This window comes from Epinephelus moara, chromosome 17, assembly GCF_006386435.1.
Source record: "Epinephelus moara isolate mb chromosome 17, YSFRI_EMoa_1.0, whole genome shotgun sequence".
In the NCBI taxonomy this organism is placed as follows: Eukaryota; Metazoa; Chordata; class Actinopteri; order Perciformes; family Serranidae; genus Epinephelus; species Epinephelus moara.
The window spans coordinates 32,965,446-32,992,995 of record NC_065522.1 but is presented as its reverse complement, the minus strand read 5'-3'; the positions used below and the strand labels follow the sequence as shown (position 1 = coordinate 32,992,995).

General features: G+C 42.3%; 2 protein-coding genes across 2 annotated transcripts in view; both read right to left on the bottom strand.

Annotated features, from left to right (window-relative positions):
* Positions 1 to 399: 399 nt before the first annotated feature.
* LOC126403694 (lecithin retinol acyltransferase-like) lies at positions 400 to 6,888 on the bottom strand. Its single transcript, XM_050066406.1, has 2 exons — positions 5,918 to 6,888; positions 400 to 1,886 (listed from the first exon to the last, which is right to left on the bottom strand). The coding sequence occupies exons 1-2, from the start codon at positions 6,491 to 6,493 to the stop codon at positions 1,734 to 1,736; spliced, it is 729 nt and encodes a 242-aa protein (XP_049922363.1). The 5' UTR covers positions 6,494 to 6,888; the 3' UTR covers positions 400 to 1,733.
* A 7,873-nt stretch (positions 6,889 to 14,761) lies between these two features.
* The window catches only part of lratb.1 (lecithin retinol acyltransferase b, tandem duplicate 1), a 32,171-nt gene continuing 19,382 nt past the window's right edge, over positions 14,762 to 27,550 (bottom strand). Inside the window, exons 17-20 of the mRNA XM_050066391.1 lie at positions 25,794 to 25,877; positions 25,031 to 25,148; positions 20,128 to 20,218; positions 14,762 to 18,185 (exon numbers count right to left, since the gene is read on the bottom strand). Coding sequence (XP_049922348.1) covers positions 18,111 to 18,185; positions 20,128 to 20,218; positions 25,031 to 25,148; positions 25,794 to 25,877 — 368 coding nt within the window. The 3' untranslated portion in view covers positions 14,762 to 18,110. The remainder of the gene's footprint in view (positions 18,186 to 20,127; positions 20,219 to 25,030; positions 25,149 to 25,793; positions 25,878 to 27,550) is intronic.

The following is a 27,550-nucleotide window of genomic DNA, read 5'->3' as shown; positions in this document are numbered from 1 at the left end:
AATGAAGTTAAAGTTCAAAAAGTGGAACGACTCAAAAACGTTCTGCAAAGTGGATAAGGCTCCCCTCAGTGTGGAGGAGGATGAATAAAGCACAGTATCATCGGCATAAAAATGTACCTTACAACCACTATTGAAAGAGGCAATGTTATTAATATACAACATGAAAAGTAAAGGGCCTAATATTGAACCCTGTGGTACACCTTTAGTGACATTCAAAATGGTGGACTAAGTAGAGTCAACAACACATTTAGTTCTATCTGTAAGGTAGCTTGTAAACCAATGGCAAGTGTCTACTGTGTCAGAGGCTTTGGAGAAGTCATCAAACAAGGCAGCACAACGCTGTCCATTGTCAAGAGCACATATAATATCACTGAGAACAAAGAAATCACCAGAGACGTCTCAGAGTCTCAGAATTCTCCTTTATTTACATAGAAAACATATAAAGTGTTACAGAGTCTTAAAAAATAAATTCTGTACAAAAGTTTGACTGTTGGAGAACAATCAGGTCGTGAAGGATATCTACAGGTATGTACAAAGGAGCCTCACCGGGCGACAGTGTGTCATGTGCTTTAGTACAGTCAAGATGGCCGCCACAGAGTTCGAATTTCAGTTAAGTGTAGAAAGTGTTGTGTGTTAGGATGTCCGTTGAACGGTTAACTGCAGAGAATACAATAACGCTTCAGTTAGTAGCCCCGGACTATTATTTGCTTAAATCACTGAACTCAACAGGCCTGTATTTGGGACGGGAGTTTAGTTCCTGTCACACAAACTGTTGCTCAGCAAAGATCATGAAATACAGTCAAACTGTTTATTTAAACCAGTCTGAATATTATTGTATAAAAATTAGGCTTCAGATAATAAATCAATTATGTGTTATGACACGGCCCCCGCCACCGACACCACACAACTTTATCCTGTTAAAACAATCCTCACAGCTTGGATTCATTTTTATGAAAAACCCTTTTGATTCTTTGGATCTGACGACCCTGACTGACTGAAGGAGTATTAATAACTTGCAGGGTAAAATAACACCAGATTTATCCTTTAAAATTTGGATATAAATTAGCGCCCAAATCTTGTCTGAGTCAAATGATCCTGAACCTGACTGATGGTTTTAATCTATATAAGTGGACAGGACGGTCGATCAGGCGAAACCTTGCTGACGTTATGTGTGCATTAGAGAACAAATATGAATTATTATGTTGTTTTCTGTGTCCGGATGCATCGTGTGATGTGACATGCTGCCATATTGGAAGACAACACACTTCCAATATAACACTCCTTCAAAATAAAAGCTGCAGTAAAATGCAGTAATTATTGAATGATCTTTGGTCAGTTTAACGTCAGTTTGAGGTCTGAGTCCTTACTGATATAAAGTTGTCTCTGTTGCTGAGCGCTCATCATCACATGTCAATCAAACAGTGTGGGCGGGATTAGGTGATGTTTTCTGACAAAGCAAATGTCTTTTGTTGATCGGTTTAGTTCAGGTTGCTAACGTTGCTCATGCTAACGTTGCTCATGCTAACCACCCTGCTGTTCTTCTTCTGTTCACTCTTAACAAACAGAAAATATAAACACATCACGTCGCTTCAGTCCTTCTTGTGTTACTAGTAGTAAAACGTAGTATGAAAGTCATTTTGTTTGCAGATGACTACTTCCTGTCTGTGAGTGTTCCAACATGGCCGTACTGTTCCAGCAGTGAGGCTCTGATACTGACGGTGGCCCAGGAGCTTCTAGCTGGCCATCCACAGGGTGAAGGGGATGAGGAGGGTGGGCAGGGCGGTGCTGGAGGAAACTCCCAAACACGCCATGGACAGGAGACCCAGCAGCGCCGTCAGGAGGACGTTACGCTGGTCCCGGATCAGCGACTTCAGCCACTCACAGAACTGGAAGAAAGAGAATAAATAATGACGTATAAAGTCACGTTAAAGAGGAAATTTAATGAAACCTTTGGTTGAAGAATCAGGAGGAGTTTGTTAAAACGAAATCAACAGGAAATCTTTCCAAAGATGTGATGACGTCTGAAAAAGATTAGCAGCCAGGTGGGGCGGCGATCAGAGAGACTATTTTTATAAAAGGATTAAAACGTCAATCACAACTTCAAGAGTCTGAAGTAACGTCTTCAAACATGTTTATTTGTTCGACCAACAATTTTAGAGTTTTTCGGTTTAGCGTGATATAAAACTGAGAAAAGCATCAGTCACATCTGAGAAGTTTGTAATTGGCCAACTGAAGCAATCGCTCTGATCGATCAATGAACCGTTTTGTATTTTTTTGTTCTGTTACTTGTCTTTTTATATTTTCAGTCACTGTTTTTTGAACTTCGTACTGTCTTGAAATTATATTTTCATGTGGTGCTCCTTTTGATTTTATTCATGTAAAACACACTGAGTTGCCCCGATGTAAGAAATGTGCTGTAGAGATAAACTTGTTGTTGCTAACAGAGGCTCCTCGAGGTTTGATCCGGTCCTGTCGAAATCAGATGCAAAGAGTATTTTTATCTTCCCAAAGCAACACAGTGCAGGTTTGAGTCAAAGGTATCCTGCAGAGATGGTTTTAAAGAATCAGAGAAAACAGTCAAGGTTCACCTTCGAGATTTTCCCCAAATAAGTAGGTCAAGAAGCAGCTCTGATGTTTCACCTTTAAAACTCCACCTCTGCCCGCTGATGCAGACCATGTGACGAGGCTGAACTGATTCCTCCTTGTATCAAACCCTCACTTCTCTCTGAGTAAACTTCCAGTGAAAAATCAAGGATATAATCGACCTGTTGTTTATTTTATGGTGGGGCCCCCTGAGGCCCCGGCAGGAGCTCCTGTTGGCCCCCCTCTAATGAACCTGTTAGACGCAGACAGCCAGACTGCAGGCAGGTCAGATGTTTAGGTTAGCAATTACAGGAAGTGAAACTCGATCAGGGGAAACTCTCTCTGTGGCTGCAGGGCGGAGACGCACAGAGAGTGAATGGACGAACAGGCCACGCCCCCTCCCATCCCCCACCCTTTCTACACTTAAACTAAAGAGGCGTCCAAAAACTAAACATGACGGTGGTTTGAGATTCTTTAATGCCAGAATGAGACGTTCATAATGTCCACAGGGAGCAGGTCCTCGTCAGCAGAGATCACCATGTTGCACCGCCATGTTTCTACAGTAGCCCAGAACGGACAAACCAAACACTGACTCTAGATAGAGACGTTCATGTTTTCACATCAGCCACCGTAGTGAACAGCCCCTCCACGATGAGAGCGTTGGAGGCACTAACTTTTTTAACATGAAACATCTTTATTCAGAGAGGCCAGGAGGAGTTTCAGATGGTTGTAATCTGTAATCTGTAATCTGTAATCCTCACTGTCGGACACACTGTCTCTTTAAAACTAAAGAGCATCACTTTATGCACTCGTTAAAGTTTTAATCCTGAAGATTTGTTTTTAAATCAAACCTCATTTATGATGTTGTTTATGCTAATTATACACTCTGTAAATCACTGTTGGTGGTGGAGTCCGCCATTTTGGCGCTAGACTCAAATAACTGACCTACGTATGAGGGATTGACAGGAAGTGATGCAACATCCATCTGACTAGGCGATCGCCGCACAATGCATGCTGGTTAGTTTTGTGTCTGACTTCATCCTGACTTGATCTGACGTCATATAAAAGTGGATGGAGATAATCAGGTGCGAGCCAGGCGCTGCAGCTGCTCTTCACCCAGAGCATGATGGGAAACGCCTGGCTCTCACCTGATCTAACAGCTGATTGGTTCAGATGTTGACTCACAAGATGACGTTTTAGATAAACTCTTCATTTTAGTTGAACTGCAGAGAGTTTGATTTTGTTTGTCTGGTAACATTTCAAATCGACATCATATCAGACAGGATGTTAGTGTGTCTGTGACTTCCTGTACGGACTGAAGGCTGCTGGACACTGTCCGACTTCACCGCAGCTTGTTGTCACCGCCGCCTGCTACAGCCGCCTGATCTCATCTACTGTCCAGATGAGGCGCAGTTCATCTGCAACCAGCCTGATGACATCAGAGCTGGGGCACGTTTAGGTGTTCGGTCTTCAACAGGCGTTAAAGTACAATTTCTCTTGTTTGGTGTGTGTGTCAGAGGTGTTACCCAATCAGCAGCGACGTGTATATAAACCACAATCTGGTAGGTCTTTACCTGTACATTTAATTTTTGTTTTTACTTCACACTTGCTTTTGCAATGTAAACGTCAACTGAATTCAACCCCGCCGTATTAAAAGGCAGCGTGTCGGTGTTTGTGTTTAAACGAACGTTTTGCCCTGGATTCAGTCACTGCTGATGCTAACACGACACGTTGCTGCTTCACATTAAAAGAAGCTGGACAAACATGGGGAGGCTTTTATTGTGAAGCAGCCACAGGAAACACAGTGAGGACAGAACTGACCACAACTACTCATCAAAAATGCAACAGAAACTAGACACACGTGATTTTAAATGAGCTGTATTATTTCTTCTAATCATCTGGATTAAAGAATGTTGTCTGAACAATAAAAAAGATTTTAAACACTTCATCGTGCATCTGTTTCCAAATTAAAACAAAAATGGCAGCGACTTCAGAAACAGGTCAAAACATTTAGTTTTTCATGCAGCCGACAGCAGAGTCAGAGGAGTCTCTGAGGATCATCTTCAGAGCAGCTCTAAGTGTTTCTCAAGCGTCAGCGGTGGTTCCCTGTGTGACCCGAGGCCCTGTGCTGCCCTCCTTCATCATCATCATCAGCCTGACTCTGACTCTCTGCTGCTGTTTGGTTTCTGGCAGTCGGCTCGGAGCTGAATGCAGCTCTTGTTCTCAGGACTTTTCCGAGCAGCGACCCAGATTTTCCTCTCGTTTAAAAACAGACTCACATGCTGAAACACTCACACCTCACAGCTGAGGTGGAGCAGCAGCTCTGCGTCCTGTTTGTTTTCAAGCTTTGTACCTGAAATGTTAAAGTCTCAAACTCCTGATGGAAAGGTAACGAGCACTCACAGCTGTCACTGCTTTGATCATATTTTTCATTCAGGATTTTGTTGGAAAAAATATTTAAAAAAAAAAAAAATTTAAAAACTTTTTAAAAATGTCTCTGGTTTACTGTGCTGCAGTTCAGACCGGATTATACTCACTGAAGATTCATCACTGAGCCAAATATTTCCTCCCTAATTCTACAATATTAGTAAACAACACTTTTTTAGAGCTGATGCACATGGACTGAACTGAGCCAGCCTGCAGGGCCCAGGAGAAGAGGTGGAGGGGCCCTTTGCATATCTCTGCTCAGGGGCCACTGTTTTATGATCTCTTCATGCAGATGCAGAAAATAAAAACACCTTCACAGACCTGAGCTCATTAACAGACTGAAGTGAAAGCAGAGTTTGGCAGAACAGGAGCAATTTGGTTCATTAAAGCTTTCTGCAGTTTATGAGGCAGCGCACGCACACGCGCGCACACACACACACACACACACACACACACACACACACACACACACACACACACACACTGGACTCTCTGTTAAAGCTCATTTGGTGCGTAAAAGCGCAGATGTAGGTGTCGCTTCACGAACCAGAACATTTGCAGGAAATCTAGATGCAGTTTCCAAAATGTTCCCAAATAACTAAAATGACTTTTGGATAAATTCAAGTTGGGTTTTGGTTTGTTCTTTTTTCCATTTCAACATAAACAACTGCAGATGACCTGAGCAGTGAAACCCTTGAAACATCTCCGTCCTCCTGCGGCGCTCTGCGTCACAACAAGCTGCTGTGTCTCGTGCGCAGAGTGCATCAGTGTGAGAAGCACAAATCACAAAGAACCATCACATCAATTAAACCTCCGCGTGCAAAAGCCACATCAAAGCATCCGGCTGCAGCCCCGCGCGTAAAAACATGACCACATGCATAAAAAGCGCACCGGTGCCGGTTCTCACCTGGTCGGTCTGCAGGCTCTGCGCCGTGCCGTAGCGGCAGTAGGTGACGAAGTGCTCGCAGTTGTTCCACAGGAGGCTGTAGGACACGGTGCCGACCAGCCGCTCCGCCCGCCGAGCCACCTCCTCCCCGGACAGCGGGCTCCGGCGCACCGCCCGGTCCATGGCGTTGAGCAGGATCCCGGCTCCGTACGCGAAGTCCTCCACCGAGTCCACGCGGATGCTGGCGCGCTTGGAGAGCACCCCGAGCAGCAGCCGCGTGTTGGTCACCATCTCCTGGATCTGCTTGCTGTTGGCGGTCAGCACCGGGAGGATGTCCGGGATGAGGTGCGCCACCCGGTTGTCGCCCAGGTAGATGCCGAAGTGGGTGAAGAGAGTCCGGGGAACCTCCAGCAGGTCTCCCCGCTGGAACCTCTGCGGAGCTCCGGCGGGCTGCGGAGGAGACTCGTCCCGCTCACAGCGCCTGGTGAGCGGCGCGTCTCCGCGCTCTCTGCCGCGCAGCGGAGGCAGCAGGCTGGACAGCTTGATGTTCGCGAGGAGGAAGAGCTTCTCCAGGAGGAAGGTGAGCGTGTCCAGCATGACTGCAAAACTGCAAAGAAAACCACAGAAGAAGAAGAAGAAGAAGAAAAGAAAATCTGTCTCTTTGACGTCTGTCCTCTTTGACTCCTCTGTCTCTGTCTGTCCTCCCTCTCTCCTCTCTGGAGAGTTTTACTCCTTCAGGGAACTTTGGAGTCCGGTGAAGGAGGAGGGCTGCGTGACGTCATCATGAATACTTAAATTGACTGGATGAGAGAGAGAGAGACTGAAAGTGAAAGGAGACAAGACAGAGAGGACAGTTTGGAGTTTAAAAAGAAGGTAACTGTGACAGTGTGTGTGACCACAGCTGACACACTGAAGCAGTGATGGAGGAAGTAATCGGATCCTTTACTGAAGTAAAAGTACTAATAATACACAGTGAAAATACTCGACTACATTACAAGTCCTGCAGTCAACACCTCACCTGAGGAAGAGTACACAGTCAGCTAAATGTACTTTGTAAAGATATTACAGTCAGTGTTCGGTCTGATGTCGTTGGATTAATATAACTGCTGCATTCATGTGTTCATTTTCCTGCTGCATTCATGTGTTCATTTTCCTGCTGCATTCATTGATAAACAACATTCTACTTCTGTTTTCAGCTTTGTGACGACGAGTTTTCCAGCTGATCCAAAAGAGTTTGTTTATCTGAAGGAGGATTCTCTCAGCACATAAAGGAACTCTTCATCCCTCAGTTCATCACAAACATTCAACATCAGCACATCTGGAGATACGTGGTTTTCACTGGACAGGGAGGATGATGGGAGCAGACGACATGTCCTCACATCCAGGTCTCTGTGTACTGGTCCTCACAATGTCACAGGAACAAGAACACAAACACACACAGAGAGTTTCCACCACAAAGCCAACTGACTGCACTCAAACTTTCCACCGCAGCAAATGTTGCTCTCTCTCTCTCTCACACACACACAGACGTGAGTGTGGAGCATCATGGGAACTCTGCAGCGAGTGGTTGACACTCAAATGGAGCAATGCTGAGGTCACAGCGGTTCACCTTCCCCAGAAAACCACCAAATGGCTTCACACACACACACACACACACACACAGAGTTGAGTGTGAACTGCAGACTCAGCTTCTGTTGGTTAAACAGTGACGACAGACTCTCACCGCATGTCAGTGATCTACAGCTGATATCTTCTTCTTCTTCTTCTGTGCCAAAGAAAGTGAGGAAAGGTTGTTTTTTTTTACAGCGTGGGGACATTGTTAGAAAGTGGGGACACTTTCAGGAACTGAACATTTTTACAAGGACACTACAGGACAGCAAAGACATTTTTAGAAAATGAGGGGACTTGTGGAAAGTGCGGGCATTTTTAGCAACAGGGGAGATGCTTAGAAAGTTGTGGAACACGGAGACTGAGGAGGGACATGTTCAGAAGTTTTTATAAAGTGAGGACAATAATAAGAAAAAGACATTTTCAGGAAGTGGAGACATTTTTTTAGAAATGGAGGATACTTTATTAAACGAACAGGAAGTTTCTAAAAAGTGAGGGCATTTTGGGAAATTGAGGTCACTTTTGAAAATCAAGGACAATGTTGGCAAAAAGGGCATTTTTTAGAAAGTTGGATTTACTTTTAGAAATGAAGGACACTGTGGGGACATTTCTTAGAAAGGGAGGACATTTTTTAAAAAGAAGGACACAAGAAAAGGCATTTTTAGAAAGTGGGGACTTTCTTTTTAGAAAGGTACAACACTTAGAAAGTGGGGACATGTTTAGAAAGAGAGGACACTGTAAATAAAAAAAGGACATTTTTAAACAACAAGACAATTTTTGGGAAGTTAGGCCACTTTTAGAAAGTAGACATTTTTAAATAGCGAGGGCATCGTAAGATAAAAAGGACATTTTTGAAAAGTTGGGATATTTTTAGAAAATGAGGGGACTTGTGGAAAGTGAGGGCATTTTTAGCAACAGGGGAGATGCTTAGAAAGTTGTGGAACAAAGAGACTGAGGAGGGACACTGTTAGAAGTTTTTGAAAGTGGGGACATGTTTAGAAAGATGAGTGTAGTGAAATAAAAAATTATATTTTGGGAAAGTGAGGACATTTTTAGAAATGGAGGATACTTTATTAAACAAACAGGAAATTTTTAAAAAGTGAGTGCATTTCGGGAAATTGAGGTCACTTTAAGAATGTGAGGACATTTTTGAAAAGCAAGGACAATGTTGGCAAAAAGGGCATTTTTTAGAAAGTGGGATTTATTTTTAGAAATTAAGGACACTGTGGGGACATTTCTTAGAAAGGGAGGACATTTTTTAAAAAGGGGGACACAAGAAAAGGCATTTTTAGAAAGTTTTTGGGAAGTTAGGCCACTTTTAGAAAGTAAACATTTTAAATAGTGAGGGCATTGTAAGATAAAAAGTAAGGATGATGTTAGGACAAAGAATTGTTGTGAAAGTGAGCCCACTTTAAGTAAGTGAGGACAATGTTAGAGAATACATGACATTTTTTAGAAGTGACAGCATTTTTGGAAAGTGAGGAAACTTTTCAAAAGTAGATATATTTTTAGAAAGTGGGGACATTTTAAAAAAGGGAGGACGATGTTAGAAAAAAACAGGAAGTTTTAAAAAGTGACAACAACTTTGAAAAGAAGGACTTTTGTGGGAAGTGGGGACGTGCACAGATGTCCTTACACAGTGACCAGCTGTTTTTAGAAAATGCTTTAACACCCATTTTACTCAGGTTGTGTTTCAACAAATATGCGTAATCAGTGCCGTCCGGTGGTTTGGACATGTCCCACGTAACTGCAACATCCTGAGTGTCTCAATCTTCAGCTTCTGTTGTCTTTGTTTTAACTTTGAGCCTCAGGCATCTCCTTCTCCATCATATTCATCAGCCTGTAAACATTCACACCTAAACACACCAAACGTACATTTTATATTAAATCCAGTGTTTACATACAATAGTTAAAACATCTAAAATAAAACAAAAAGACACCAAACTGCAAGAGTGGTAAAATGTAAAGGTTCATGTGAGAAAAACTTTGTTAAAATAAAGTTCTTCATCACAGCTGAAGATCTTCAGTCTGAACGAAGCTGCAGCTTTAACACTCGTCCAGCTGACTGAATGCTGCTGGAGGGACGCCACACGTCTTATCCCTGTCACTCACTCATTCATTCATTCACTCATGCTCCTGCTGTTTTCTTCCTCTAAAGAGAAGAAGAAGAAGGGATTTTGGGGGATTAGAGGAAGATTATAGAAACACACACACTGAGCCGTCGCTCCCTGCTGAGTCAGCCCGACTGCTGCTGAATGACTGCAGAAAGATGAGATGTGTTGATGTGACCCCGACTGAGCTGCAGGAGAAAAGGTGAATGAAGCTGAGTGACGGTGTGAGAGGATGCGTGAGAGGATGCGTGAGAGGATGAGTGACAGAGTGTGTGTGTGTGTGTGTTGCCCTGCATGGTGTTAATACTCTGCAGCAGTTTAAGGTTGGAAACATTTAGAGGATAAAAAACTAAATCAGGAGATACTGCAGCCTCAAACTCCGCCCCCACACTGATCTTAAATCAGTGATCGTTGATAATAACTTACGATTAGTGACTAGTTTTAATTTTTACGACTGTTGACTTGTGGTGTCCTGACTGTGACTCCACCATGAATGACTCCATCACCTCCTGCAGGTTAAACATCTGGATTTAGTTGCCCTGATTCAGTTGGTGGGAGTAATTCAGTAGTAAGAAAACAGCAAAGTCTCTGGATTATCTTGAGTTCTTCTTGGTGTGGAAGAAGTTGACTGGTCTCCATAAGCCCCGTCTCCACCAAACCCTTTCAGTCCAGCACCTTTGGAACCAGCAGTAAGCCTTCAGACATGGTACCTAGAGCCTCGGTCTGTTCAGACAGTCCTCTTAAATGTGGGCGGGGTTGTTGTCACTCACTGCTCCGTCCAGCACTCGCTGTATTTCCTCATCAGCGGTGACACAGATGGAAGTCTGCACCTGGTTTATCGTCCACAGAACGAGGCTGCACGCCCACATTTTCACAACAAAATAGAACAGGCTGCAGTGAGAGTCTCTCTCCATGGGATATTTAAAAATAGCAGCTTTGTGCATTTAGTCCTTCTCAGGCAAGCTCAGGGGTTTAGTGTTGCTGTAGCCCACAGGAAGTGAGGATTAGAATATATGACCTTCACATAATCCGCTCCAAATGAATCTATATTTTTAAAGTCATTACTAAAAGTGTGTGTCATATAAAAACTAAAGTGATGGTCAAAGTTGTCACAGTGAAATTTAAGGTGTGCTGATGGATTCACGTCATCAACTCATGCATTGAGTAACATTACAAGTTAACGTTCCACCTTAAAAGTTGTTGGCAGTCGGCCCAGTGAATGAAGTTATTTTTTCCTCTTTCATTTTATACTTGTAGTTTACTGATGTATGAACAGAGGTTACATAAAACCAGAGTGAGCGTCCTCTACTGACCAATCAGACTGCAGGGTTTCTAGCTCCACCTTTTAGTACCAGATCTGTGTGCTAACTACCCCAACAGAGGGGGGACCAAACATGGGGATGCTAAGGAACGCTTCTGTTGGTACCATCCACAACTTTACACTGTGGAGAGAGAAACAACGTGAACTGAGCTGAACTGCATCGGACTGCTCGGTGGAAACAGGGCGTTAAGACTGCTGACCTCAACCCCGTCCAGAACCTTTTGGATGAACTGGACTGTGAGTCAGACCTGATCACCAACATCAGTGGTTACACTATTTGTGTAATGTTCTGGGTGTCCACATACTTTTGGCCATGCTGTGTAATCTGTCTGAATATATGAAGTGGGAAGAAGTCCCAAGAATGTCCCCACAATGATGATGAAAGAATTGCGGTCGAGTTGTATACAGTCCAACTTTGGGAGTTGGTGTGTGTGTTGGTGCGTGCAGAGACAACAGAAGGGGAATAAAAAGAAAAGAATAATGAGTGATGAGATGTCATTTATCATTTATCTCCTTTTATCCTCCCTGACAGACAGACAGAGAGAGAATGTGTTGCACAAAGACGACAACATCATGACAAACGATTCAGCGGACGACCTGCAGCTCTCACACTGATTAATGAACACACACACACACACACACACACACACACACACATACTTGTTCCCATGCTGTCTGCATGTAATGAATGTTTATCACAATCTTTCATCCTCAGCTTGTTGTCTGACTGATGCTGAGACGTTTTGTGTTTGTGGGAAAACAAGTTCGTGTTTCATTAAAGGATCAGTTTCCCATCAGTCGTACCTCTCCACGCAGACAGTTCATTCATCCAGGTTTTCAGATTTCTGCCTCCACACGATACAACAGAGATAACAGAAATTCTGCTGATCATTTAAAATCCAACAGTTTCTTTTAAGAAACCAGATTTCCCTGCTGAGAAACAAAAACTGACGCAGCTTAAACTCTGAAAAAAAGATAGGAAATGGACCTTGACAAACATCTTGTCAACAGCTTTTATAAGAAGTACGGTATTTTCTCTTAAGCCCCTCCCCCACTGCACAAAAAACCTGGTAACACCTGCTTACATCTGGCTTTTGTATGTAATGGGGAAAGGTTACAATCTGCATTCACACCCATATCCCGACTCTGCAGCAGTCACAGGTATTTATCGGTTCCAGCTCCGAGGTGAACATGCTAATTTTAGCTCCTTAACCGGCGAGATGTGATGACTCGCTGCCACAAGAGTTTGAAAGAGAGACTGAGTAAGTAAGAGATCTACAAAAAGAGGTAACCACTGTAATACTTTCACTGGCCTCCATGCTGCTTTCTACTGTTTACTAACCTGTTTTTAAGCCTGTCTGTGACGTCAAACATGACACGCCAAAAAACAAACAAACAAACATACAGAAAGACATACTCATCTGCTGTCTACTGGCTATGGGAAAGGAGTCTATCACCTATTTTTTTAACAGGGTTACCTGTGTTTTAAAATACCTGCATACACACTAGTTTTGGAGGAAAAGGAGTATTAGAGGAATACTGCCAACTTGGCAGTATTGGCAATGTTTGATATTTATTTACATTTTTCAGGTTTTTGTACGACGTAATTTTTACCCATGTCTTAAAAAGTGTTCCATAAAACTCTGGAGGTGCGTTTCATGAACAGTATGCACAAAATTCTTCATCAAAATAACCAGTAACATTTTTGTTCCGGACTGTAATACCTCAACAACTACTTCATGGACTAACACGAGACTTGGGACGAACACTCATGGTCCTATGTGTCTTAAATAACAAAGCACCTACCCCTGTTTGACCACAGTTAGCAGAAGCAACTGAACTACTTCAAATTAGATGTGGAGTTTATTTTTCTGTCTCTGCTGTTTGTTTTTAAATCTCCTTGAATAAAGACGGTGTTCCACAAGGCTCGATGCTTGGACATTTGCTTTTTCATCCAATGAGCCAACACTTTGATCCTGACTGAAGGTTTTCAACAACTACTGGATGGATTGCCATAAAATTTGGGACAGACATTCAAGGTCTTAAGTGTGTTAAAATAAAGGAATAAAAGCTCCTCCCCTGTTTAATACAGTCGAACCAAAGCGTATGTTTTTTTGTAAAACACCTAAACTAACTGCAGAAATGGACCACGGTGCTGCTGGTGTCTGGTAAAGTCATTGGTAGGTCTGAAGTAGTTGTTTTTTAGTTTATAATGTATTGCATTATCTACACATTTATTTATGCATGTGACAGTTTTTGTTATTGATATAGTTTACATTTCTGTCTTTTTTTGAAATTTCATAATTTTGAGACATCTTGTGGTCTTTTTCAATATGATATTTGGATCCAAAAAACTCCTGGAATCGACATTTAAAACAAACTGTTGTAACTAAGAACAAGGAAACAAATGTTTCAGAGCTGTCATTAACACTTCAGCACAAACAATGAATAACATTAACTTAGAACAAACAGAAGATTTGTTCCCAAAAATATTTTTAATTTGTCAATTCAGTTTAGTATCTACAAAATCATACAGAAGTTAATAACTCTTTTAATGCATTCAGTGATTTTCTGTCTAAGCAGAAGAATCAAACTTCTACAATAAAATAATCAAAGATGGCAGAGGAGTCATTTTTTCTTTACATGTTACAGTTGCTTGAATTTTTGAGTTTTAGAGATATTTCCAAAATGTGCAAAGAGAAATAACATGAGAAAATGTTGACATTGAATTGGTTGTATAGTGATACAAAAAGCACTCATGGTTCCACATTAAGGCTTCACGTGGAGAACAGAGAGTTTGAACATAATCCTGTAAACTTTGTAATGTACCGAAAAGGTCAAGAGAAGATGAGAAACAGAAAACAATGTCTGAATAATGCACTTACAGTTTGATTCAGTCACAAAAAGAGAAATGGCAATTTAAAAAGTGTCAGTGGTTTAAATCCCAGGTTGGAACATCTAAAGGTGTAATAACGATAAGCTGCCCATGAACAAGGCACTTCAACTGTTAGTTGTCCCAGTAGAAGACGACCTAATCTTCCCTGTGTTGTTTTTCTGTGTATCCTAAGTATGTTACATGATATAGATCAATAAAAACATCACATCATAACTGCTGTCCAGACTGCTAGTGCACGAGAGGAAGTGGCGTTGATGTTAATTATATGCACAAAAAACAGTGTTCTGTTCTCTCACAAGCTGCATCACTGATAGATTTTATAGCTTATTTTGCAGTCGAAGCATTTATGACTGGTGTGAGCGAATCCCCAAATAAACTGTCTCAACCAGAGGCTAAGAACAAAAACTGGTTTTCTTCCAATATAAAGAAGGGAGGGCTTGTTGTTGTCTCTGTTGATTGATTTAAGTGTTAAAGTAAAAAGACCTTCTGGCATTCCACAAGGCTCAATGCTTGAGACGTCTGCTTTTGTCACCCTACTAGTGACATTTTGTTCCAGGGTAAAATATCTTCTGGGAGAATTACACTGAAATTTGGAACAGACGTTCATGTTTTTAAGAAAACAAAAGAAAACAAGCTCCTCCGTGGATTAATATTGCAGAGTTTGACCAGAGTCAGCTGAGCTGAGTTTTTACAGTTTTATTGGTTGTTTTATAACTGTTAATAGGACCTAACACTCTCTGGTGTTCCACTAGGCTCAATTCTTGCGTTTTCACAGCAACTTGCAACACTTTGGTCCACACTGAAAGATCTCAAAAACTACTGGATAGATTAATGTAAAATTTGGGATGGACATTCAAGGTCTTGGGTGTCTTAAAATAACAAAGGAAAACAAGTTATACCCCTGTTTGATATTGCAGAGTTTAATCAGATTAAAATCTACTAAAATGAAAATGGTGTTCCACTTGGCTCAATGCTTGGACCTTTGCTATTTTGCCCAACTAGCCAACATTTTGGATGGATTACCACACAAATTGAGACAGTCATTCGAGGTCGTAAGTGTGTTAAAATAAAGGAAAAAAAAGCTCCTACCCTGGTATTGATAGTAAAACCCAGGTCTAGACTCAAATACCTCAACAACTACTGGAAGGATTGCCATGAATTTCGAAGTTTTACCCCTGTTTGACACTGCAGAGTTTAATCAGAGTTAGCCAAAGAACTTTGACTTAAAAATGTGGAGCCTTCCTGTTTCTGCTATTAAATCTACTGAAATGAAGATGGTGTTCCACAAGGCTCAATGCTTGGACCTTTGCTTTATCGCTCAACCACTGACATTTTGGTCCGGACTGAAATAACTACTGAGTGGATCACCATAAAATTTGGGACAGACAATCAGGATCTTGAGCGTCTGTCTCTTCACCTGTTTCTTTTAGTTCGTAGCAGAACCATAACTATTTCATATAAAAAAGTGTGGAGCCTTTATATTACATATTTGGACCTTTGTCCCAGATGAAGTGAGGACGGACTCAACAACAATCCCTGCTGATTTAAAAAACAACAACAACAACTTGTGTTTAGACCCAAATATTTCCTGAAGGAATGTCTGATATTTGTCTCAAACAAAAGAAAGCATCTAAAATTACTAAAACATGCTCAAAAATGAGCAACAAATGCTCGCAGATCTTTTCCTGCACACACACATCAAACAGGCCTGACATGTTTTTCTGGGGGTTGCATGAAGAATTAGGTGGAAAACATTGTTTCCCAATGATGAAGTGTTTCTCCAACTAATTAACTCACAAATCTAGCAGATATTTCTTGGGAATCGCAGGGTCGGAGCTTTGGGAAGCGGCAATATGCTGGACAGATGTTTATCTGAAAGCTCTGCTCTCAAACTTCGTCATCATTAAGATGTGAGCGCATTTCCACACGACACTGCAGCTCGTGTCTTTTTTCAATTTGGTTTTATGGAAACAAGAAATGAGCTGGAATTTACAGCCTCGATTTTAACACCTCGCTCTGCAAATGCGACCACTTCAGTGTCTTTAAATCCCACAGACATGCTGATGTTTTTTTTATTCGTCCCATGTGATTGTTTTTATTGGTCTGATTTACACTCATGAAACTCTGCTTTCAATTCACGTCTGGACGGATTTGTTTTGTTGTCATTTATGATGCTTTTATTGTGTGTAAAAGTCTTTGTACGTCTGTTTAGAAGACCATTGTTTTGTTATTGTTCCAGGCACACCGTCTAATGTGGTTCTCTTATGTGTTTGGGCTCGACCATGTGAGCAAATGTTTTTTGGATTCAGCAGAAGGTCACAAATCCAACAGCAAGAGTTCAGATTAAATACTGAATTCATCCCAGAAAGGTCAAAGTCAAGGGTAACAGCAACAGTAGCTCAACAGTTTTCCTGGAACTCAAAAATGGACGCCAGGAAAGAGTTGGACATCCAAAGAGAGTCAGGTTTCATCTTTGCTGATGAGAGCAAACTGCAGCAGCGTGAGGAGGAAGATTTGGGAAAGGGGGATATGATTCAGAGGAGGTGGGTGAGATGAGTTTTCAGCCACGACGGAAGCTGCGGAGTGACTCCGACTGCAGCTTCAGTCTGTTTGCAATTATGGATAAACAGACTGGAAGCCAGAGAGCCGGTTTTGGTGGAAGGAGACGCACATTCCTGCGGGGCGGCGAACATCGGAGCCGGGTCGTGTCGAGGTGAATCAGCCGGGGGAAACCAGGCGTCCCGCCCGCTCGGCCTGAGTCTCTGATGTCTGACTGGAGCGTCTCACAGATCATGGCAGATACTTTGTTTACCCTCCGAGGGAAACCCAAACCACCACCGCTCCTCCTTTAGAAGGAAGTCAGAGGTCAGGAGCAGCTTGCCTGAAGCTGGTGAGGAGCTCAGGTCCAGATTGTGAAGTCTATGTGGATGTTTACCCCCAAAAATGTTCCCTTTACCCAAAAACTGGTCCAAGCTACAGAGACAGTTAAAGGAACAGTTCAGCCTAAGCATAAGTTGTATATCGTCCTCACCTCACTGGGCTCTCTGTGGTGCCAGGGAAAGCTTTCTATCAAACGCTGTAAACAGACTTTGAAGGAGTCTGAACAAAGGCAGCAAATAAGGTTTTTTAAAAAGGAAGTTCTTGTAAACACATGCAGACAATGAGTTCCTTCGCAGCAGGATGATCCTTAAAATGCTTCCTTTAGCACCCACTTTGGTGAAAATAGTAGTGTTTGGATTTCAAAGAGCTCACAACTGGATTCAAGACACTTATAACGCTGCACAGGAATCTTCAAAACACTTTTTTGGATGTTTCATAACCTTCATTACTTCCTTTTGTTTGGACTCCATCATAGTCTGTTTCAGCCTCTACAGGGTGTGACGATGCTAGATGCCACCATGTGGTAACTAGATGCCACCATGTGGTAACTAACCACGATGCTAAAGTTAACGTTAGTCACGTCAGCTAACGTGTGTGAAGGCTCGTTAGTTAGTTGAACCCTAAAGGCCCTGACACACCAAGCCGACGGTCAGCCATCGACCAAAGTCGGGCCGTCTGTGAGCGTCTGTTGGCCTAGTTTTTGCGGTGTGTCCCGCACTGTCAGCACTTCGGCGTCGGCGGCTTTTCAGCTGATTGAGCATGTTGAATCAGCGGCGGAGCTTGTCGGTGAGAGAGATCACTGCTAGTTCTTTGATGTCAGTTTGGTGTGTCCACACCCTAACGAATCTCCCTCTCTGGGTTCTCCTCTTCTTCTTTTTTGCTCATAATTTGATCATTTGTTTTATTATAAGTTGGATCTTATTTTTCCGTCCATCATTTCCATCATTTATATCAACATGAATTTAATGTGTCAGATCTGGGAACAGTTTTAAATCTGAACATGTGAGATTTGAGATGAGAAGCTGTGGAGTATCTGATCATCCTGAGGCTGTGTGGACTTTAGTGCAGCAGATGTGTTGTGGTGGTGTCTCCTGATGAAGCTGATTAAAACACTGTATGATGGAGTTTTATTGGACTGAAGCCTCTAGTTTGGTTCAGAGTGAATCTGTGCTAAATCTCATGAGGCTCATCTGTGCCCGTGGACTGCAGGAATAAAACTCAGTGCACGAAACATAAATCTGTGACTGTGATCTTGTGTTCGTCAGGTTTGTACATGATGCATCAGTGATCCGTCTGTGTTTCTGCTGAGGTTAAACATGTTGAGAACATCTCACCGGGAGTTTTCTTTGCTTTCATGTGTTGTTGTTGTTGTTGTTGTTTGTATTGTCTCTGTGTGTCTCAGTCCACCAGTGACTTGAGGTCCGGCAGTCCTTTGAGTTTCAGGTCCAGCAGCATCTGACCGTAAGCTTTACCCTGAGAACAGACAGGAAAGGACACTGAGTCAAGACTGTGTTCGTTCTCACATGAACGTGTGTGTGTCTGCCTAAATGTGTCTGGATTTACACATTGTGTGTGTGTGTGAGTGTGTGTTGGAGTTTTATGGGTCAGTGCAAAAGTGTGAAGTGTGTGTGTTGGCACATTGTGAGTGTGTGTGTTTCTTTGATGTGCTTTGGATTCCAGCGAGGTGGTAAAAAACTTTACAGGAGCATCTGAACAAAAGATGGAGAGGAGGAGGAGGAGGAGGAGGAGGAGGAGGAAGGAGAGTTACAGAGAGGAAGGTAAAGGCGTTAAAGAGGACAAGGGACTGTCACCGCCATGAAGAGGAGAGAGGAGGCTGTTGGGAGCTTTTTGCAGTAATGGAAGAATCAGATATTTTACTTTAAGTTAAAGTCAGTAACAGGGAACAGGAGGTCGCCGGTTCAAGTCTCCATACAGACCACGTATGGTGTGTGGACTAGCAGCTGGAGAGCAGTGTTAATTTTGATGGCTATTTAAGGTTTAGTCTGAGTCTGGAGACGAAAATGTTTATTAGTTTTAGTCAACGAAAACTTAAATATTTTATTCTGTGAAAATTCAAAATGTTTTATTCGTTGAAAAGTCGTTAAGTTTTCTATCTGTTTTTATCTTTAAACTAATCCAGTGAGGCTAATTCATGTAAAAATGTTTTATTTGATGAGAATTTAAAACGTGTTAGTCGATGAGAATTTAAAACGTTTGACGACTTGAATTTAAAACGTGTTAGTCAACAAGAATTTAAAACGTTTTGTTCAACGAGAATTTAAAACGTTTTAGTCGATGAGAATTTAAAACGTTTTAGTTGACGAGAATCTAAAACGTTTTAGTCGACGAGAATTTGAAACGTTTTAGTCGACTTGAATTTAAAACGTGTTAGTCAAAGAGAATTTAAAACTTTTCAGTCAAAGAGAATTTAAAACATTTAGTCAACAAGAATTTAAAATGTTTTAGTCGACGAGAATTTGAAACGTTTTAGTCGACGAGAATTTGAAACGTTTTAGTCAACAAGAATTTAAAACGTTTTAGTCGACGAGAATTCAAAACGTTTTAGTTGACATGAATTTAAAACGTTTTATTCAAAGAGAATTTAAAACGTTTTAGTTGACATGAATTTAAAACGTTTTATTCAAAGAGAATTTAAAACGTTTTAGTCGACGAGAATTCAAAACGTTTTAGTCGACATGAATTTAAAACGTTTTATTCAATGAGAATTTAAAACGTTTTATTCAATGAGAATTTAAAATGTTTTAGTCGAAGAGAATTTAAAACGTTCTAGGTGACAAAAATTCTAAATGTTTTAATCCACTACAATTTAAAACGTTTTAGTCGCCAAATACTGAAAACATTTTAGTCGACGAAAATTCAAAAATGTTTTAATCAAAGAAACTTAAAAATGTTTTAGTCGATTCAGTGAGGTTAACTCATGTCTCATAAATCAGACTCAAGGTGACAGGTTGTATAAGATAATGTGTGTGTCATGTCTCCAGCAGTGTGTGACAGGTTTAAGGGCTGATTTACGAGCACACACTTACTGATCATCATTTGAAAAGCTCAACATCTCTCTATTTATGCTCTCAACAAATAACTAATGTGAGCCACTGTCTCATCTGGTTGACTTGGTGTGGGCCGGCAGGTTTTTAACTTTGCAGAGGCGAGCATTGACAGAAGTCGCCTGACGAAACTCGTCTCGTCGAGGTTTCACTCCCACACATCAGAGGAAATGTGCAATTGTGAAACTTCCCCACATCGAGCTGCAGATTCAGCTGCATATCAGTGACTGGACATGAAGGGAGGAGACGAGGTGATGAAAGAGGAGACTTCAGAAACAGGAAGTGAAGAAAGGGTAGAAACTGTGTACTCTGTGTGTGTGTGTGTGTGTGTGTGTGTGTGTGTGTGTTACCTGGGGGTCACTGCGTAGAGACGCCACCCCTCCCCCTCCCAGTGAACTCTGCAGGACGAAGTTGAGGCCGTGGATCCCCGGCAGAGTGTACCTGCAGAAAGAACACCAAAAATACAAACGTGTAACCACGGCAACGCAAACCTTCACACTTTTAAAAACCACACACAGTCAAGTAACTGTGGTGACACACACACACACACACACACACACCCACACACACACACACACACACACACACAGAGGCCTGCCAGCACAGCCTGGCACCATGTGTTGGTATGGCAGTTTACTGCACACGTTAATGTGTGTGTGTGTGTGTTCAGCAGAGTGTGTGTGTGTGTGTGTGTGTTCAGCAGTGTGTGTGTGTGTTAGCAGTTGCAGAGGGGGGGAGGGGTCAAACGTGATCATATGCAAAAACCTGAGTGTGTGCGTCTGCAAGCATTTAAGTGTGTGTGTGTGTGTGTGTGTGTGTGTGTGTGTGTGTGTGCGGGGCCTCCTGCAGCTTTAACGAGTGGTCGGGGGTGCACTAATGAAGCGCCTGTTGCGGCAGGGAGGCGTCTCGGGGTGTGAGAGGAGACGCAGGTCAGCGAGCTTTACGACCTCCACCTCGTCATTACGCTAATCGCTAACACGCCGCCGCGCTGAGTCACCGCTCAGACACGTCCGCCAGCTGCACACGTGTTCAGCCGTCTCCCTCCATCATACCTGCAGATTGAGAGCTAATGCAGCGTGACGCTACTTGTCTTGTTTGTGCAGCTTAAAAGTGTAACTTCTGCTCAACAGCGCCTCTGTGGCCACACAGGGTAATTACAGAACATCTGCATTTCTCTCTATTGTTGTTCCTTTTTCTTTTTTCATCTTGTTTTTACTTTGTGATTAAACATTGAAATAATCAACTAAGACAAGCTGAAACGTGGTGTGACAGTGGCACAGGTAGAGAAAACTCCTGAAGTCTGTGAACCTAACTACAAATAAATATCCATCTGAAGTTAGCTAACATTAGCCACGCTAAGCTAATGATCCACCATTTTGTTCCAGACTGAAATGTCTCAACAACTGTTGGAGAATTGTCATCAAATTTTGTACACACATGCACGAGGCCCAGAGGATGCTTCCAACTGACCACTGAGACACTTTAGCCCTGTTTCAACCAAGCCGTTCAGTTCGCTACATTCTGTCTGTTCCCACAGTGAAAGTTGTGGATGGTACCAACAGAAGTGTTCCATGTGTCTGAAGGCTTACTGCTGGTTCCAAAGGTGCTGGACTGAAAGGGTTTGGTGGGGTGGTCTGAGACGTATTTGACCACATCTTTGTTAATGTAAATACTGATGTGACCTGATTTCTCTTTGACTTTGTAAAATCTTATGGAGTGGGACTAAACACTCACATTGTCTTTAGATGTGAGAACGTGTCTTTTCTAAGTCCTCTGATGTGTGGTAGACACGGGTCATAAAAACAAATCAGTGAACTACAAACATTCCAAACTACTGCCGATAGAAAACAACTTGGTTCAGACACTTTCTAGAAGTAAAGAGGTGAAGGTAGATGCCTGCATCAATCTAGAAAGATGTACGAGCTTTTAGTTTATATGCAATAGAAATATCCTTGATTTGAAGTGTGTTTAATGTAACTCAAAGATACTTCAGATAAGGAAATCAGGCCCAGTGGTGGTGTCTTTCTGTAAAGCTAAACATGTTGCAGAGACTCTCTTATTACAGTCCTTATTCTAAGACATAAATCAGTAGGAACTGGTACATTCGGCTGTGCTGGATTCATAAATTTAACAGAGATATATTTTGTGCAGCCTTTGACGGCTCAGCAGTGGTTCACGTTCTGCCAGCTGTCTCGGAGTATCCGTGATGTTGCAGAAAGCTCGTCCTCGTCTGTTGTTTGGTAAAACTACAACCCTCCCTGTCTTCTGTTATGTCTGGGCTGCTGTGTCGTTACCTTGGAGCAGCACTGTGACAGTCAGTAATGTTTCTGGGGTTGTGTCTTGGTTTCAGTGGATGTTGTGTTCCTGGTTTGTCTCAGTCAGTTGTGGTTTTCTTCCTGACTGCAGTATGATGCTGTCGAACCGCAGTGACTTCAGCACTCTGTTAAGTCTTTGTCAGTGTGGTATCTGTGGGGTTTCAAAGCGGAGCCAGGAACATGGTTAAGATGTTTAAACGGGATTTTAGACTTCCTCTGGTTATACTGGCGGACACAATAACAAAGTAGAATTACCGCCCTGTGGTTGTATGACTCCGCCCCCCAGTCTCTGACAGTCTCCATCCATGTCATGAATTCTTCAGTTGTGGACAAAAATGTGTTTTGTGAGGTCACACTGACCTTTGAGCACAAAATTCTACTCAGTTTATTCTTTGGTCTAAGTGGACGTTTGTGTCAAATTTGAATAAATTACCTTAAGACCTTCTTGAGATGTTGCTTTCACAAGAGTGAGACAGACAAGATCACACTGACCTTTGAGCACAAAATTCTACTCAGTTTATTCTTCAAAGTGGACGTTTGTGTCAAATTTAATGAAATTCCTGTCATGTGTTCTTGAGATATTGTGTTCACGAGAATGAGACAGATGCAGGGTCACAGTGACCTTGACCTTTTACCATGAAATCCAATTAGCTCCTTGTTAAGTTCAAGTGGATGTTTTGCCAAATTTGAAGAAATTCCCTGAAGGTGCTCTTAAGATATTGTGTTTACAAGAAGGAGTTGGATGCAAGGTCAAACCAACCATGACCTTTGACCCTTGACTACCAAATCTAATCATTTCATCCTCGAATCCAAGTGAGACTTTGCGCCAAATTTGAAGAAATTCCCGCTAGGGGTTCTTGAGATATTGCGTTCAAGAGAATGAGGCAGACAAGGTCACAGTCACCTTGACCTTTGACTTACGACTACCAAATTGTAATCTGTTCATCATAGAGTCAAAGTGGACATTTGTGCCAAATTGAAATAAGTTCCCTGAAGGTGCTCTTACGATATTGTGTTTACAAGAAGTTGTTGGATGCAAGGTCACACCAACCATGACCTTTGACCCTTGACTACCAAATCTAATCATTTCATCCTTGAGTCCAAGTGAACCTTTGCGCCAAATTTGAAGAAATTCCCTCTAGGGGTTCTTGAGATATTGCGCTCAAGAGAATGAGGCAGACAAGGTCACAGTCACCTTGACCTTTGACTTATGACTACCAAATTGTAATCAGTTCATCATAGAGTCAAAGTGGACATTTGTGCCAAATTGAAATAAGTTCCCTGAAGGTGCTCTTAAGATATTGTGTTTACAAGAAGTTGGATGCAAGGTCACACCAACCATGACCTTTGACCCTTGACTACCAAGTCTAATCATTTCATCCTTGAATCCAAGTGAACCTTTGCGCCAAATTTGAAGAAATTCCCTCTAGGGGTTCTTGAGATATTGCGTTCAAGAGAATGAGGCAGACAAGGTCACAGTCACCTTGACCTTTGACTTATGACTACCAAATTGTAATCAGTTCATACTGTGACCTTCTGCATGTTCCTTGGACAATATTTTGCACATTTCTCCAAATTACAACCACCTTTAAAAACTAAAGATGCACCAACGCATCTCTCCTTGTCTTGTTGACTGCCATCGGCCTATTGGCAACTGGCTCGCATTTTGCAGCCTGCAGAACTCTGTGTGATCGAAGCCTTACTGAACAATATGAGACATTTAACTTTGCTGTCTGACAGTTTATATATTCACTACCTGTGGATAGATGTCATGGTGGCTGCAGTTCATTCCCACATACTAATTACAGAGCTACTCTTTAAACACAGAGACATCACATGGGTCCTTACTGAATATAAATGGAGTCATCAAACGTCTGTAGTGACGGATTCATGAAAATGGTGAGTTGCATTTTGGAGATGTGAAAACTTCAAGTTAAAATATGTCAAAAACAAGAGACAATTTAACTTGTTGTGACCTCGGAATGAAAAACCAAAGTGAGCTGCAGCATGAGGCGAGGAGTCGTCCTGCTGACCTCGACAGATAAACAAGAGAAGAAGAAGAAAACAGAACACGGTGAGATTAGTGTGGTTTTCCTACAGTTTGAGTAACGTGCTTCGTTTCCTGTGTGCTTCCTGTGTGCGTTTCCTGTNTGTGTGTGTGTGTGTGTGTGTGTGTGTGTGTGTGACTAATATCTGCTCAGCTGCAGATGGTGCATCTTGTTTTTCGGTGTGTTCGTGCTCTGTTGTGTCTTGTAGCTGAAGGCCGACGTCTGACAGTGATTACAGGAACCAAAGCCGCTAATCGCTGCTGCGGCATGCTCTGTGTGTGTGTGCGCTCTGTGTGTGTGTGCGCTGTGTGTGTGTGTATGTGTTCAATTGAAATGCTGTATGGAGGAGCTGCACACAAACACAACCACATCCTCTCTTTTACACAGACACGTACAGTAAACTGTTGTGCTGCTGATCACTGCTCTGATTTTTGATGATGTTCAAGAAAGAAATAATTTCTGTTCCTGTGGGTGTTCAGAGGCTGACGGCTTGAACAACATGATACTGGTTAAACTGTGTTTCTGGTGCAGTTTTTGTTTTCATGCAACAAGTCAAAGAGTTTGCAGTCATGCGAGCAGCTCTGTCTCCACCGAGCAGTACGGTTCATTGTTTCTGTCTCCACAGTGAAAAGCTGTGGATGGTACCAACAGAAGCGTTGCTAGCGCAAGCTAATGTCTGTCTGTGGGGAACTGTTTTGCCAAACTGAGCTGCAGTATGAGGTGAGGAGTCATCCCTCAGTTTTAAAAGCGACATCATATTGAAACATCTGAGATACGACTGCAGAGAAACAACAGATGAAATTTAGTTTACTGATGCGTAACACAGAGTCAGACCTTCAGGTGTTTCCCACCCAGACGTCAACACGTAAACCCTCACACACTCTGCTCACCGTGTGACGGCGTTGTTCACTCCAGGCTGGATCAGATGGGAGAAGTATTCCTCCACCACAGAAGAAGTCAGGTGTTTCTTCAGGTAGGGGAAGAAGAGGGGGTGACGAGCTATCACTCCTGAAGGAAAAAGAAAACATGTCTTTGACTTGTAGATGATGCAGTTTGGTGCTTTCTAAATGTTATTTGATGATCGATGCCACAGCCAGCAGCTGGTTAGCTTAGCTTAGCATAAAGACTGGAAACACGGGGAAACAGCTAGCCTGGCTCTATCCAATGGTTACAAAATCTAACTACCTGCACTTCTACATGTTATATCATGTTTAGTACGCACAAATATCAAAATGTGAAAACCCAGTTTCACTGTTTAACAGGGGGCTATGTGTCTGACTATTTCCTAGCCAGGGAACCAGCAGAGCAACTGGTCCTAGCAAAGAAAAATGAGATATAAAACTTTAGATGTTCAGTTTCCTGCTGCTTTCAGTCTTTATACATTATATTATACATTATATTTAACAGACATAAATGACAGTAGTATTGATGTTTCATCTAACTCTCTGCAGGAAAGCAAACGTGCAAAACATTAAGCTTCAAATAAGCTTTGATTTTAGTTTGATGAGCTTCTCCAGTTAGCTGATGATGCTAGCCTCTACTGCTGAGAACTTCTGCTCTGCCACTCAATTCTGTATCAGCTTGGTGAGTTTAATCCCACGTTAACTTGTGCAGCTCTCTGGACAGTAACGTGTTCTCTGAGGAGTTTCTCACCGATGTTAGCAGAGTCTCCTTTGTCTCCACTCCTGGTGTAGGCCAGTTCCTCCAGTCTGTAGCTGTGTGGTCCACTGGGCAGTCCTGCACACACACATCAAAATTTCACACAGAAGATCTATACAATCAGCACAGTTTCAAGATTAGAGTCACCAATTCAGTATCTGACCAAATGTCTCCCCTTCTGTTCCTGAGATATGACGTTAAAACATGATGTCACAGTCAAGCTGACCTTTGACCTTTTGACCTTCATTATTTTATCCTGTTAGACATTTGTGTCAAGTTTGGTCAGAATTAGTGAATGAATTCTTCAGTTATGGACAAAAACATGTTTTACAAGGTCACAGTGACCTCTGAACACAAAATTTAGTCAGTTCTTTGTTAAGTCCAAGTGGACGTTTGTGCCATATTTGAATAAATTCCTTGAAAGCCTTCTTGAAATACTGCATCACAAGAATGAGATGGATGAGGTCACAGCGACCTTGACCTTTGAGCACCAAAATCTTATCAGGTCATTACTGAGTCCAAGTGGACATTTGTGCCAAATCTAAAAAAATTCCCAAAGGCGTTTTTGACATAACGGGTTCACAAGAATGGGACAGATGAGATCACCAAAAGTTCAACGCTCAGTTCAAGTTCAAGTGGATGTTGGTGCCAAATTTGAGGAAATACCCTGTAGGGCTTCTTGAGATACTACCTTCATGAAAATGAGATGCATGCAAGGTCACAGTGACCTTGACCTTTGACCAACAAAATCTAATCAGCTTATCGTTGAGTCTCACTGGATGTTTGTGCCAAAATTAAAAAAAAAAATCCCTTTAGGTATTCTTGACATGTCGTGTTCATGAGAATGGGCGACCTGAAAACATAACACCTCAGGCCACGTCTATTCCCGGCGCTAAGGCAAAAAAAATTAGTCAATGACCTTTTTCCCATGACGAATACAAGATATTGACAAGCTAAAAATAGATCTTTGTCAAAATATAAGCACTGTCATTGGTTGAACTGGTCGAGGGATGTGTGCAGATTCGAAGTTACTGACAACATGATGGCACCAACGCAAAAAGGGTTTTGTTGGGGAAACAGTTCGGATCCATGGATATGGCGAGACTCCCTGTGGCTACAGATGAGGTGAGAAGAATAAGACCAACCTGCACCACCCTGTCACATGTGTAAAACATAAAGTACGGATTCTCCAGTTAGCATCAGGTCTTTCAGAGACACCGGCTCAGTTAGCTGTTGCTCTGAGAAACGACCACTCAGAGGTTCGTGGTTTGGACAGTAGCTGTGCCTCAGTTCACAGCTGGAGCCTCCAAAGGACGCGGCCTTCACAGTCGATGTCGGACGCGTCTTTTGAAGACTGCAACAGCAAAACAGAACGGTCTTGGGAATGGGACAGTCTGGTCTGCAGAGATTTTCCTGGTGTATCACCAGTTGTTCTCGCCCTGACTTGTTGGCATTCCTGTTACCTAGCAACCAGCTGTGCTTGTCAAAAGAAGGAGTAAGTTAGTTAGCCCTGAATCATGGACCCAGAGCTTGTTATATACACTTTTTATTTAATACTTGAGGAGACGATTCACCGCTGTCTGATATATGTCAGGCTGATGGAGTGTTTTCAGGTCAACGTATTTAATTGACCTATGGCTAAGCCCCACCCTCAAACACGATGAGCCAATCACAGTGCGTATAGCCATTCCCATACACTGGGACATTCTCTGCCTGGACGTCCATTGAAATGCATTACAGAAAGTCAGTTT

Excerpts from the sequence above, each read along its gene's own strand:
- LOC126403694 (XM_050066406.1), bottom strand. The coding sequence starts at position 6,493 with ATGCTGGACACGCTCACCTTCCTCCTGGAGAAGCTCTTCCTCCTCGCG. Across the intron at positions 1,887-5,917 it reads AGAGCCTGCAGACCGACCAG|TTCTGTGAGTGGCTGAAGTC; the intron begins GTGAGAACCGGC and ends TCTTTCTTCCAG.